Raw genomic sequence first — 14,744 nt, forward strand, 5'->3', positions numbered from 1 at the left:
ATGTGGGAGAGCCTGGCCCAAATGAATATTATTGTTGCGAGAGTCCAACACTTGTCGGTTGACCACCCACACTTTTAGAAATTAAGCCTAAAAATAAAAGTGGGGAAATGTGGCCTAACAGCCGGAGCAAGCAGCATTGGAACGCAAGGAATCTGTTTCCTGTCCGAGCATCGGCTTCTCAACATCCTGTAATTCTGGTTAAGTCACCTAATCTCCCTGGGCCTAAAGAAAAGTAAATGGGGTCTTGCGGGCAACCGACCATAGGGAGGTCTGCCCCCAGGATAGTTTGGGAATGGAGCAGTCCAGAGACTGCTGCGCTTTTTGGGCTGGTACTGAGCTATAATGTAGCCATGGGGAATATATGCAGCCATTTTCTTCTACCAGCCACCATTTTATAGTGGTGGCACAGTGGCTGGTAGCAGTTCTTAGAGAGTTTTCACCACCCTCCCTCCCTCTCCTTGCTTTCTAAGTCTTGTTTAGTTGGTATTTGGCTTACTGAGTGGGCTCTAGTTGGAACAGGTGTAGCAGAGGTGAAGAAAAAGCATGTACGGTTGTGGCTCTGAAGCAGGTGCAGGAGCCGTTGGCCAGAAGTTGGCATTGGTTACACAAGTTTATTGTTGTAGACAGACTAAGGCAATCCAGGATTGTAAAGTAACAGGTAGACAAGCTCAGGCCTGGATGAGGCAGGAAGTTTAAGGTTCATTAGAAAGTTGACTTAGAGGTTAAGAGGTGTAGGAAAAATGTATTGGAGGTTTAAAGTCTCAATTGCAAAAGATCAGCACAGGAGGGCTGGGGTGGTTCAGCATAGATAACATATGTATAGTGAGGTTTTCATTTTGTACAGCGAAAGGCTAAGGGTTTAAATATGTGATGTGCACTGACTTGTTTAAAGAGGCCTTTTTCACACACAAAAAAATGAATTTAACACTCCCAGTGAGCCCCGAGCATGTAAGGAGGTGGAGCTGGGGGAGCCGAGCTCAGAGGGCAGCCTGGACTCAGAGACAGATATAACTGCAGAAAGTGTACACAGATCAGCGGAAACTCACCGTACAGACACTCCCAGCTCAGAAGGTGGTTCCCGTCCCGCCTCTGCTGCAGCCACTCCCAGCCGGGCCCCACCTGCGGAGTCAACAGCCAGTTAAAGGACAAAGATGCTGTAGGGTTTATAAGGAAGTAGAAACGGAACCGCCCACTTTACACCCTGTGAGAAACGAAACTTAACTCCAGCGCTTAGCCCTCGGCAGGATCATGGCTGCAGAAAACCAGCTCCGGAGCCTGAAGGAGGAAGCTACGTGCTCCATATGTCTGGAATATTTTACTGACCCCGTGTCTGTGGAGTGTGGACATGTCTTCTGTCTGTCCTGTATCACTCGCTGCTGGGAGGGGCTGCAGACAGACTTCCCCTGCCCTCAGTGCAGAGAAACTTCTAAGAACAAAATTCTGAGACCCATCCGGCAGCTGGCAAATATGGTTGAAATCGCCAAAAAGCTTCACACCCCAAGTGCGACCCCCCAGGGGGAGAACCTGTGCCGAGAACATGAAGAGAAACTGAAACTGTTCTGTGCAGCTGACCTGAAACCCATCTGTGTGATCTGTAGAGAGTCCCGGGACCACAAGACTCACTCGGTGCTCCCCATTCTGGAGGCTGCCCAGGAGTACAAGGTGAGTTTACCACAGGAAACAACTCGCCAAACGCCCTCCATTCAGAGGCTGCGCAGGTGTGTGCCACGGATGTGTGACAGGCTGGGGCCCTTCCTTGCGCCTCATTCCACAGGCTGCCCAGGACTATAGACTGTGTATGCCTCAGGTTTGTGATGGGACTCGGGGTCTCGCGTGTGCCCCATTCCACAGGCGGCCTCGGAGCACAAGGTTTAAATGTCTCTCATTTCTGAAACGACAGGGGTCTTGTGTGTGCTCCCTATTGCACAGGCTACCAAGGAGCACCAGGTGCTTGTCACAAGTTTTTTGCAAGGGGTGAGGTGGCTATTCCCATTCCACAGGCTGCCCAAGAGTACAGGGTGCATATGTCTCCTGTTTGTGGGCCTTTCTGTGTGCTCCTTAGTCCAGAGTCTGCCCAAGACTACACGCTATAATAGATTTTCATCCTGAGCCCGTCAGACTGCTGCACTGGAGCAAACTATGGGCGGAAGGCAGCCTCTCTGAAGCAGTAATCTGGGAGAGACAAAGGGGAAAGCCTGGCTTAGAAACACCTTATTATAAACACCAGAAACCGCAGCCCCACCCTCGCCTCAGCCATCGGTCACATAGCAGTGTCCCGTTTGACAGCGTTACCACTTTTATTTTTTAGCTATGTGCACTTTGCACATTGGGAATTTTTAGCCCACATTTACTATGTTGGAAGCAAAACTACAGGTCCCACAATGCACTCTGAAAAGCCTGGACTGGTAATAGTACTACATATGGTATTTAGGCACTCTGCTAGCTACGCAAGAACACAGGGTGTATTAACTATGCACTGATGAGTGGCGTGCAGCACATTCCTCTCTGGGGCCTGAGTCTTCTGCTGCTGTCCAAGAGTACAAGAGCTGTATGCCAGGGCAGGAGGTGGCCACGAGTGGAACCTCACATGAACCTTACCCAGAGACTGTCCACTGGTTCCATAATTGGGAGAGAGACGAGGCCACCCTTGCGAAGTTCTGTCTAGTCGTCCGGTCCCAGGCCATGCTTTTTGATACAGGTTTAACTCTTGCCACCTGTTAGATCCCTTCTGGGGGTCCACAGGCCAACATGTATTACTGGGCTACAACCACGGTGGTTAGGGACATGGTGCCTCTTTTGGCTCGAGGTTTGTTCTACTATGGTTCTGCAAACTGGGCCATGTGCCACCCCTTCTGCACTGGACTCTCAGAGTAGCGAGGGCGAGCAGCCACAGGCTTCTCAGGGGGGCAACAACTCACTTGTCAAAAAAAAAGTACTTTAATAATGCAACAATACTTAACACTACAAACTGATATGGAATTTTATTGCAACCAATTGTAAAGTTCATGGGCCTACTCCGTGTCGGAGATTTATAATCCTGCTAAGGAATTTGTGGTGGCCTTCGTGCTGAAATTCAGTATGCAGTCTCAAGGCAAGACCCAGTCTGTCAGTCAAACTCAGCCTTCAAACTCCCCCCCCCCCCCCCCCCCCCCCCCCCAGCGCCTTGAGACTCTAATGGGTGAGTAGCGCGCTTTACAAATTCCCTGATTGATTGATTGATTGATTGATTGATTGATGCAGAGCGCAGTTCGGTGTTATTACGGTTCAGCAGATTCCTCCAGCTGTTGGAGCGGGGTCGCTGCCAAGGTCTGGCCTCTCAAAGCGAGTTGAAGACTGTACCCTGGTGTCAGCAGGGGTCTGTTTCTTGGCAGCTGTATCTTCTTCTATTGGCGAAGTCTTCACTGCATTGTCTGGATGCCCAGGCAGATGCCAGACGGTTACACTGATACTTAAAGTACATGTTGCTTCACTTACTTTCCTAAATGAATCGCGTAGGGAATACCCCGTAACATCAGTCGGATTCTTCTGGATGTTCCACACACTAAGAACGCAGCTGTGCTTCCCCTCCTAGATAGTGTCCTCATGTTGGGTCAGAGACATTCCTTCCCAGATACAGACGCACATCTTCTCTAGCAAGTGGTGCAGACTTCAGATGATGGCTCTTTACCTCTGGGAGACTGGCTGTCCTGCAGACGCCAGCCCTGGTCTCACAGCAGCTCTTTGAGTATTCCACACAGCACTCCCTTTTATGGTGAAAAGAAATTGGAACTGGAAAAATGTGGTGAGGTTTGGGTCTCCCCTTTCATACTCTCTGCCAAATGGTGGAATGTTGATCCTCTGTCTAAAGTCCTGCTGCCACTTTGAAGTGGTTTCCTTTCTGATGTCTTCTTCTGGCTCAAGGCGTTTGTGCAAGGTGATCACTCTAACAGCTGGTAGCGTTGATGCTGGCACCAAGCAGGAGTATCCACCTCATCGGCACAATAAATATGAGATTTCTGCACCTGGGTGTCAAGAGAACTCCTGAAGTAGCAATGGCGAACCCGCAAAAGAACAGGCCCTTCTCTAGAAATGTCTTCATCTCTAATAACATAATCTGCTCACCACTTCTCCCCTATCATCTCCCAAATGCCACTGCCCTGGATAGACTAATCACCGATCCTTTGCTAAAGTCCTTGTATAATTTCCAAATGTAGCACGGTCTGCATCATCTCTCACTTCATTGTCTGGTTCTCCATTATCCAGTCAATGAAATGCAGGCAATATACTACCACTGAGAAGATGTATCCACTCAGCATCATGTGCCAGGCTGAACCACGAGCAATCAAAATTGGATCACTGGTCCCAGCAATCACTCTCTCATCGCCTAATGAGTCTTGCCACCATACATTTGAAACACATCCAACATTCATACATGCAGTCGATAGGCACAGTGTGTTAAGCAATGGTTGTGGCGTTACTGTTCAGTGGAACTTTACCCACCTACCCTGAAACAAAAAGGTCTGTTCAGGACCAGGAATTTCCAAACATCAGTATGCTGCCAAAACCGCTGAATGGCAACACGTTGGGGCATGGATGGAGTCACATGTTACAGAGGGATGCTTGGTGTGCTCCTCTAGGTCATTGTATATGTAAAAGGAAAATGGTCCTAGACACAGATTTCAAAACACGGCTAGTGATGTGAGTATTACTTTTTCACAATACACAGCTAGTCAGACTGAATCTGAACATACAAACACATGGAGATGTATTGTTAGCTTAATTCAGCTCAAAGAAGGCAACAAAAGCAAAGAACCCAACACAGCAGTCATTATAGCAAATTCTTACTGCAATTTATTTACAAATTCTTAAAAAAATTTTGAGCAAAAGAAGAGAAGAAAGGAAAGTATGGTGCTCGAGTAGAGAAAAGTGTAAGTATAGATTTACAGTGATTCAGTGCAAAAGGGGTTTATTTGTACATTGCACATATGGAGCCTACCCATTTACAATTTATATACAATATTATACAGGGGGACAAGGGGGGGCAGGTGTAGGCTTAAAAAAGAAGACCCGCAGCAGAGGTCGTGACTTTCCCGTTTTGCGCCAGGGTCGAAACGTCGACGACCCCCCCCCCCCCCCGTGGTTTTTTTTAAGCCTACACCTGCCCCCCCTTGTCCCCCTGTATAATATTGTATATAAATTGTAAATGGGTAGGCTCCATATGTGCAATGTACAAATAATCCCCTTTTGCACTGAATCACTGTAAATCTATACTTACACTTTTCTCTACTCGAGCACCATACTTTCCTTTCTTCTCTTCTTTTGCTCAAAAATTTTTTAAGAATTTGTAAATAAATTGCAGTAAGAATTTGCTATAATGACTGCTGTGTTGGGTTCTTTGCTTTTGTTGCCTTCTTTGAGCTGAATTAAGCTAACAATACATCTCCATGTGTTTGTATGTTCAGATTCAGTCTGACTAGCTGTGTATTGTGAAAAAGTAATACTCACATCACTAGCCGTGTTTTGAAATCTGTGTCTAGGACCATTTTCCTTTTACATATACAGTTACCCAGGTCCTATTGATTTCTTGGGTTTACCCCATTGTTTTCAATGACCTCTAGGTCATTGAACAGGTTCTGGACGTTGGCTTTACCATCAACCGGTTTAGGCTGCATTGCACAGACATAGCATGTTACTTGTTGACCTAATTGGGCTGGGTATCCCCAGACGAGGGTCTCACGCTCACATGCCACCTCATTCAAGCTAGCCTGGTTGATGAGGGGTGATTCCCCCTGAAACCGGTCTCAGGATGCATGCTTCTGGTCCGGGGAGGACCTGGCCTGGCAATTTGACCTGAGCTCTTCCAATTGGGAACAGGGTCAAGACTGATTTCCTTGAAAATGCGGTGGCAAAGGTTACTGCTGTCCATATATCCTGAAGATTGGCTTCAGTCTTTCCTGGTTTATTTGTCAGAAGTGGTTTGGATTCTGGGGCTTGTGGTTGGCTTCCTGATTACAAAAAGCATTTGCAAAGCAATGGGTCTTGCATTCACTCGAGTTTGAGCTATTGGCATTGTTTTTTTTTATAAGCAATGTTATTGTATTGACACCAGCAATACGGCATCGGATAGTGACAATATTGACACACAGCCATCTGAAAGAGCAAATACATTGCATTTGACCCCACCATGTAGCATTGAATACAAGCATTATGTACGCAGTTTAGGCTACTCCACTGCACCCAGCCATTTGCCCCACACCCTCCGATATTTCTTAGGACATCCCGCGCCTCATACATGGGTTTTTCTTGTGCTGTGCACCAATCTACCCCCTCTGCCATTTACATGGTGGTGTAGGAAGCTTCCAGGAGGTGGCGATATCCCGCTTGGCCACAACCATAGCTGTATTGAAAAGTAGTTTCTCGTTCCTGGACCCGTCTATCCCATCTGTAATCCCGAGAAGTGAGTGTCGTGGATCGTGGGGAACCTCCCACCCCAGGAGCTCTGGAAGCTCCCTCTCGATCTCACCCCATAATCGAGCCAGTCGGGGCATGCCCATACCATGTGGAAAGTCGGCCGGATCGTGGCCGCACCTCGTGCACGAGGCAGTCGGGTAAAAACTAGCTCGATGGATGTGCCTCTGGGTTAAGTAGGCAACATGTAAATAATATAATTGGATCAAGCGGAGTTTAGCGAATGTGGTGACTGTCTTGAGTGACATGAGGGCATCACACCAGTCCTCCTCATCTAAGGGACCTACCCACTCCTCCCATTGGCCCCTGAGTCGGTCCAATGAGGTTGGGGTGTTATTGACCAGTGTCCGATAAATGCGAGAAATACCCCCTTTCCCCAAGTTGCTTAGCATTGTCTGTGCCTCGGGAGGACTGAATTCAGGGTTCCTGGTGTCATCCGATATGTGTACGTGGAGGACGAGTCTTATTTGTAGATATTTGTAAAATTGTGCGGGGGTGCAGGGAGTATTTGGACTGGAGGTCCTGAAATGAGCGCATGCGGCCGCTCGCCCACACATCTGAGTTGAGATATCCCTATAAGATCCCACGTTCGAAACCCCTGCAGCCCACTGACCTCCCGGAGCCATGTACCATGCCATAGATGCATTTGTTGGGTGAGTTTGTGTGTCCACGGGGTATGTCGCAGAGCTGCCCGCCAGGCTAAGAGCGCAGAGCGCGTGACTTCCGGCAAGGTAGACAGGATGGATTCCTCGTACATTAGGAACTGGATTTTGGGCAGGCCGAGCTCGCTTAGTTCAAGCCTGTAGGCCGGGTTGACCAGCCCCCATTAAGGCAAGTCGGCAAGTAGTATAGGTATCAATGTGTCATCCCCATGCCCCCGTCGAATGATGTAATCCGGTAGGGATTTAACGCCAACCGGAGCCTCACCCCCTCCCTTGAGGAATGTAATAGCCATAGTGTCCAGCTCCCGAAACCAAGCCTGTGGAAAACAGAAGGGTGTGTTTTGGAGAACTTAAAGAAATCTGGGAAGAATCATCATTTTAAACAAAGCGACCCTCCTCAAGGGGTTTAGGGGTAATGTCTGCCACATGTGGAAATCCGGCTTAGCTTTCTTCACGAGCGGGGTAACCTTGAGGGAGCAGCCCAATTCCAGGAGGAGAGCAACCCAGATCCCAAGATTTTTAAAAGACTGACGCTGAAGTGGTATTGTGGATTGTAAGTCGTAGCAATCTCTGGATCGATGTAATGGGACCAGGACCAACTTACTAACTCATTCGAAGGCCGGAAGCTTGCCCGAAAGATCGTAGGATCTGGAGACAACGAGGACCTGATTGGGCGGGTTCAGGCAAAAAGAGCAGGACATCATCCTTTTAAAGCGCAATCTTCTCCACTTCAGAGTTGGGCCATTCCCATCCCGAACGAGACTCTCTGACCGAATCAAGGGCGCTAGAGGGTCCATCGCCAAGGTGTATATAAGGGGCGAGAGGGGGCATCCCTGTCTCGTTCCCCTTTGAATGGGGCAGGCGTCAGAGAGAACCCCATTGACCAAGACACACGCTTGAGGCCGGGGGTACAGAACCCTGACCAGCTGAAAGAAGCGAGGACCAGAACGACTATTGGCATTGTTAATGACAATGCCTTTTATTTATGTTTTGGTTTTTAAAACCTGAATAAAAGGCATTGTCATTTACAATACTAATATCTTAAACTCTCTTGCAAATGCGAGACCTATTGTATTGCAATAAAGGGCCTTCTCGACCGCTTGTTAGATTGTAAATATCAGAGGGAGAGACCGGCCTGTGACGTCTTCAAAGTAGTGATAAACAGTGCAGTGAAGAAGATGTGTAAGTGTTGTAAAATACACAAACACAAAGTGTTGAGTGAGAGTTCCATATGATTAGAGCTATAAACACGAACCAAGTGCTCCAACACCTTTCGCCCTGTGATTAGACTGTTGCAGCTCAGGAGTAAGAGCTGGAGGCGGGGGGGGGGGGGCATTTCCTGCCCTCTCCGTGATTTGCGTGTGTACTGTGGCATTGCATAATGTCATGGCTATCTTTGGCCTAATAAAAACACTCCAGCTGTAGTAGGGCCCCGGCTTTACTTCCTGGTGCAGGGCAGGCTGTGCTTTATGGCAGGCATGGAGGGAGGGAGAGATGGTATCAGCTGCAGTTCTGGCCTTGTATATTGCCCCTGCTATTACTAGAGAGAGGCACTGAGGTGGAGGGGTTATTGGTGGAGGGGTTATTGGTGGAGGGGTTATTGGTGGAGGGGTTATTGGTGGAGGGGTTATTGGTGGAGGGGTTTAATGGTGGTAATGGCATTGGGGTGGTGGTGGTAATGGCATTGGGGGTGGTGGTAATGGCATTGGGGGTGGTGGTAATGGTATTGGGGGTGGTGGTAATGGTATTGGGGGTGGTGGTAATGGTATTGGGGGTGGTGGAAATGGTATTGGTAATGGGGATGGTATTGTGGAATTGGTCATGGGGATGGTATTGGTATTGTGGTGGTGGTATTGGTATTTTTGGTGGTGATATTGGCCGCACTTAGACACCTCCGGGTATTAGTGCGCGTTATAAATTTACATTTATTTAATTTCATTGGTATTGGTATTGGTGGTGGTGGTGGTGGCTTTGTTCATAAAACAGTCTTTTGAAAACAACCAGTCAGGTGGTTTAGTGCGGATGACGTGTAACACAGATGTGGTGTTATCCGCTTCAGCCCATTAGCACACAATTTTGTGCTACCTGAAATTCCCATGACTTAATTTGCTTATCATTTCTAAATCCAATTTACTTGGGGCGGGCGGGGTATGAAACAGACACAAGATAATGCGGGGTAAAGTTGTTTGAGGTCGTGCGCTCGTATTACAGGGCGGCCGTGCTGGTTAAAAAAAGTACAGGTGGTTTTAAATGGAGCAGCGGATGACTGGCCTGCAGTGAGAGAAACTCAATAAAGTAAATAGTGCTTACAGACTAAATAACAGGTCCCGCGTAACAACCGAAGTAAAGGGGCCAGTAGCCATGGGAGGTTACAACTGAAGACAAGGCCGTACTAAGTAGGGACTAGCAAGCCTATTAACACATTCTAAGGCAGCATTTACGAAAGACAATAACACAAGCCAATTACAAATATGGGAGGAGACTGGGCGCAGCTTCCCTCCCATACTCTACTACAGCAGTCTAGCAGAGCGAGCAGCGCATGCGCGCTGCCTCTAGGCTTGACTTAAAAAATTAGTCTGAAATCCCAGAGTCCAAAGTTCTAATAAAAGGTTACTGAACTTTGACCTCTGGCTGATGTTCAGACCTCTCAGAAGTGGGCTTTAAAAGTGCAGATATTTTAGCACTTGTTCAACGCATTACCACTGACCTTTGTACAAAAAACATCTGCATCTTTCACAATTTGTGGCCTTAAAAAAGCAACTGTGGCTAATTGAGAGAAGCAGCTGCACATAAACACGAATTACTCATCTTCTGTTTAATTGAGCAGAACAGCTACTGGATATTATTAATGTGTGAACTATTCTTTCAGAAAACACTTCACAGCCACATGGAGCGACTGAAAAAGGAGCTGGAGAACCTGCATACGTGGGAAGAGGAACAAAGGAGGACTGTCTCAGATCTGGAGGTGAGTGGAGTCCTGCTTGTGTCTGTGGGAACAGTAATTGGACAGAGAGGCAAGAAACCAGGGAGAGGGGGTCCCCTGGACAGTCAGAAGTGGAAGTCAAACAATCTATCATTGGCTTGTAAAGTGCGACTATTCACCTGTAAGGGTCTCCAGGCGCTGGGAGGTGGTGGGAGAGCTGCTGGTCCGTTTGAGGTGCTGTGGTTCAGTTGAAGGAGGTGAGAGACATTGGGACCCTTGATTGTCCGAATCTGATGTAAGCGACATGGGGGCACCCCAGAAATGGAGATGAGAGAGATGAGGAAAGCATTACAGTCAGATCTGGAGGCTAGAAGCAATGCAGCTCCCCGACACTCACAGCTGGAGGTGAGAGACATGGGGGTGCTACTGACAGTTAAAACTTGAGATTAGAGACATGAGGTAAACATGAAAGTCCGATCTGAAGGTGAGAGGAATCCTTTGTGCACTACTCGAAACCGTAATAGGGTAGACAAGTAAGAGCCCAGGGTTCCCCCGTTAGTCACAAGTAGGTAAATGTCAGAGACGCACCAACATATGAAAACATTGGAATGGTGTTACCACACGCAGAGTTTTAGTTGCTTGATAAATTACTTGCATTAATGTATGTTTCTGGTGGAAGAAAGTAAAGGGGTGCAAACATCAATACTTTCACCAAAATGAATTTCTCCATTCTAGTGAGGAGAGTTTGCATATGTGGTCCCCCTAGAATCTAAACCATCAAAGCCAGGCATCAGAGAAATGGGAGCTAACCCTAGATTCAGAAGTGTAGAAACAGATGTCAGAGAAATACAGATTGACGAAGCCAATAGGTATGACCATTTAAGAAATGTAAATGATTCTTCAATGATTACTGAGTTTATGTACTTGGTGAACCGTCAATCAATCAGTAGATTTGTAGAGCGCTTCCTGTCACCCATGAGGCTATCCAGGCATTGGCAGGGTTCAGTTGAATAGCCAGGTCTTCAGGGACTTTTGGAATTCTGAAACAGTGATTATATTTCAGCAGTTAGAAATGTATGAATAAGTACCTCGGTGCCTGAATATGTGAAAAGTCAGTGAGTTCTAGGTGCATGGATTGTTGAATCCGAGAGTGCTTTGGGAGGTGGTTGAATGAATTGCGGACTGTATCCATGGATGAGGCGTGAGCCGGGAGCTTTGATAGCGCTCTCTATGTAATTTCCGCTGCATTTTGCTAATTTGTTTTTTTAAATTGTGTGTTGCATCACGTTATAAAACTGTTACCTGATTTCGCCGCCTTTAAAAAAAAAAAAAAATCTTTCTGCCCAGTTGCTGCCCTTGGGGAAACGCAGTCTGGGCAAGGGTAGGAGTGTGTCCGCCATCTTGGGGAGGAAGTAAGGGGTTAGCAGACTAGTGTTTGTTGCCTCGCCTGCCTGGTCACCTCCTTGCTCTCTGTAAATGATGACACTTAGGCGCCCGCAAAGCGGGCACGCCGCTGGAGCGCCAAAGGCAAGCCCGTCTGTGCCGGGTCGTCGCCTGTCGCCAAGACCCCTGCATCTTTTACAGGCAAAGTACGCAGTTATACCCGTGAAGAACTTCTGGGATTGGCCTCCGAGTGTATATCAGCACCGTGGGCCTTTCAAGAGCTGACTTTTGTGTGCAAATTTTGTACCTTTAATGTTGACTCAGGGGAGCAGTCTTTTTGTTCACCTAGCTGCACTGAATTTAACTTTCTCAGCCTTAACTGTCGCTCTCTGGTGAGACACCATGCAGGAGTTTTTGACCTTTTAATGGATGTGGGCCCAATGCCCTTTTTCGTACAGAAACCTGGCTTACCCAGGAAACTGTGGTTGAGCCAGGGCTAGCCCTCCCTGTTGGTTACACCTTATATAGTATTAATAGAGAGGGGGGAAGAGGGGGCGGCATCGCAATGGTAGCCAAAGTAGCCTATGCCGTCAGCCTGACCAAGGAAGGAATAGCGGGTTGCGAGAGCACGTTGTTTAAAATCCAGTTTAGCTGCAACCTGACTATGTCCGGCCTTTTAATCTATAGACCCCCTGGGCTTTCCAGAAACTTTTGTGAGGATCTAGTGAATAAAATTGGACCGGTGGCCAGTAAAGCGTCTAACTTTACCGCCATGGGGGTCTCCATCTGCATCTAGAGCTAGAAGGAAAGGGCGAGATCACTAGTTTTTTAGCGGATCTGGAAGCCTTCCAGCTGCCGCAACTAGTCTGTGGGGGCACACAGCTTGATCCCATTTTTTGCCAACCTTAGTTGATTAAAAACCTTTTCTCCGGTCCCTGTGACATGGACAGACCATTCTTTAATACCTTTCTCGTTACTGTGGCAGAGTAGAGTCTATGTGGTTTGCCCAGTTTCTGTGGTAAAACGGCCCTGGCATAAGCTTGACCAGGAGATGCTCGCTACTTGGTTAGCGGAGCACAGACCCCAGCTCCCCTCAGATGTGGAGAGGGCGCATTTGTGCTTTCACGATTGGCTGGTGGCCGGTCTGGATAGCTGCATTCCAGCAAAGCAGGGAGGTAACGGACGTGGGCCATCTAATCCATGGACTGGAGCGTGCCTGGCGCCGCTCTTATGAGGCTTCTGCCAAAGCAGTATACCGAGCGGCTGTCAAGGACTATTATAAGCTCATCCGCAAAACACGGGCAGAGTTTATAGCCAATAAAATCCTGGCTAGCTCTAATCCCACCAAAACCATCCTTAGCTTGCTAAAAAATTTGAAGAGAGTGTGGACATGCCCAGTACCTCTCCCGTAACATCGAACCATCATTGTGAGGTTCACTTTGTGAAGAAAGTGAAGTTGATCTATCAGGGCTTCGCTACAGAGACCACTCCTATTGAGGAAATTGGGCCTGCAGGGACGGGCATTAGGGCGGACAACTGTCTGTCAGCCTTTTCTCTGCTATCGCTCCAGGAGTTTTAGGCCTTAAGTGTGAAAATTAAGTCAGGCTGTCCAGCTGACCAGGTGTCATCGACCTACTTCCGCAAGCTCTAGCCACTTATTTCTTCTGTGGCTCTAGAATTGGTCAACTTGTCACTGAAGCTAGCCTCCGTCCCTAGGGCATGAAAGCACGCAAAAGTCATCCCGTTGTTAAAAAAACCATCATTAGATCCAGATGATCCTGGCAATTACTGTCCCATATTCCAGCTCCCCTTTATGGCGAAAGTGTTGGAGGCACACGTAAATTCCATCTTGTCTAAACACATTGACAATCATAACCTCTTTGACCCCTCTGAACATGGGTTTCGCCCCCGTCATAGTACTGAGTCAGCACTTCTGACAGTCACTGAATCTATCCGGAGCCGGCTGGATGTAGGAGACTCTGCGGCCATGGTCCTTTTAGACCTAAGTGCCGCTTTCGGCACGGTGTCCCATGCGATCCTCCTTGAACGCCTTTGGGCGGCTGGAATTAGGGATGATGCCCTGAAGTGGACTTGTTCTTTCCTGGCCAAGTGTCAGTACCTCCTTTTAATTCTCAGGATCATGCCCTGTGCTGCTGGGTGCCTTAAGGCTCCATTTTGAGCCCGCTGCTATTTAATCTGTATGTGAGACCTTTGGCGGAGGTGGCTAGAGACAGGGGGCTGTCCTTGGTGTCGTATGCAGACGACACCCAGTTGGTGATCGCTTTTTCCAAAAACTGTCGCGCCAATCTGGAGAAGTTCAAGGAGGATTTGTCGATTTATCTCGGACTGGATGAAGGCTAATTGTCTTCTTTTAAATGCCAGTAAATTCGAAATTCTACTGTACGGGAAGGACCAGGAGCTTTGGTCAGAGCAGTGGTGGCCCGATCTTCTCAAACCCGCTCCGTCACCTAAGGAGACGGTAAAAAACTTGGGTGTCTGGTTCGACAATGGACTAACATTCGAGAAACAGACAAAAGCTGTTGCCGCTGTTTGTTTTGGGCTCCTGAGAGGATTGAGGCCCTTGCTTAGTTTTTTCCCCTCCCAGAGTGCGCCAAACCATCCTGCAGGCCTCCATTCTTGCTAGGCTTGATTATGGCAATGCTTTATATCTAGGTGCCAATAAAGCTAGTATTAAATGCCTGCAGAGGGTCCAGAACGCGGCAGCACAAATGTTAGTGGCGCTTCCAAGATCTCAGTCGGTGACTCATGTGCTTTCTAAGCTTCACTGGCTGCCCATTGAAGAACGCATTCAGTTCTAGGTGCTGTGCATCGCGTACAAAATTTTGAAGCACCAAGCCCCCATTGGGCTCTCTGGTCTATTGCAGCTGTATATGCCCAAGCGTGCTCTGCGATCCGCCAATCATGACCTGGTCCGTGTCCCCCGAGTAAAAAAAAAAAAGCGAGGGCTGGGAGTCGATCATTTGGCCTCTTGGCGGTCAAACTTTGGAATGCCATCTCCCAGCACGCATCCGAGCCATCCCCAATCTCTTGATGTTTCGGAAGTCCTTAAAAACATGGCTGTTTCCTATAATCTGATGTTGGTCGCTGGTGAACTTCTCTGCTCTTCCTCGGTTTCTGGTTGCACTGGGACGCCCCGTCGCTGAGGCAGCCATGCACATTATAAATCTTGTATAAATAAATAAATAGCAGTGATAATGTAATAAAAATGGCAAGAATTACCAATACTCTGCTAGTGCAATTATTACATTAAGGGTGGTTTAAATAACTCCTCACAACAATATGCCAGGAGTTGCTGCCAATATGCCAAT

The 14,744-nt window shown here is 47.9% G+C and overlaps 1 protein-coding gene across 2 annotated transcripts in view; it reads left to right on the top strand.

Annotated features, from left to right (window-relative positions):
- The first annotated feature begins 1,237 nt into the window (after window positions 1–1,237).
- LOC147717711 (E3 ubiquitin-protein ligase TRIM11-like) overlaps window positions 1,238–14,744 on the top strand; it is a 195,554-nt gene continuing 182,047 nt past the window's right edge. For both annotated transcript variants that reach the window (XM_086924494.1, XM_086924495.1), the window contains exons 1-2: window positions 1,238–1,662; window positions 9,979–10,074. In XM_086924494.1, coding sequence (XP_086780620.1) covers window positions 1,249–1,662; window positions 9,979–10,074 — 510 coding nt within the window. In that variant the 5' untranslated portion in view covers window positions 1,238–1,248. The remainder of the gene's footprint in view (window positions 1,663–9,978; window positions 10,075–14,744) is intronic.

Source organism: Lissotriton vulgaris, chromosome 5 (genome assembly GCF_964263255.1).
Source record: "Lissotriton vulgaris chromosome 5, aLisVul1.2, whole genome shotgun sequence".
Lineage (NCBI taxonomy): Eukaryota > Metazoa > Chordata > Amphibia > Caudata > Salamandridae > Lissotriton > Lissotriton vulgaris.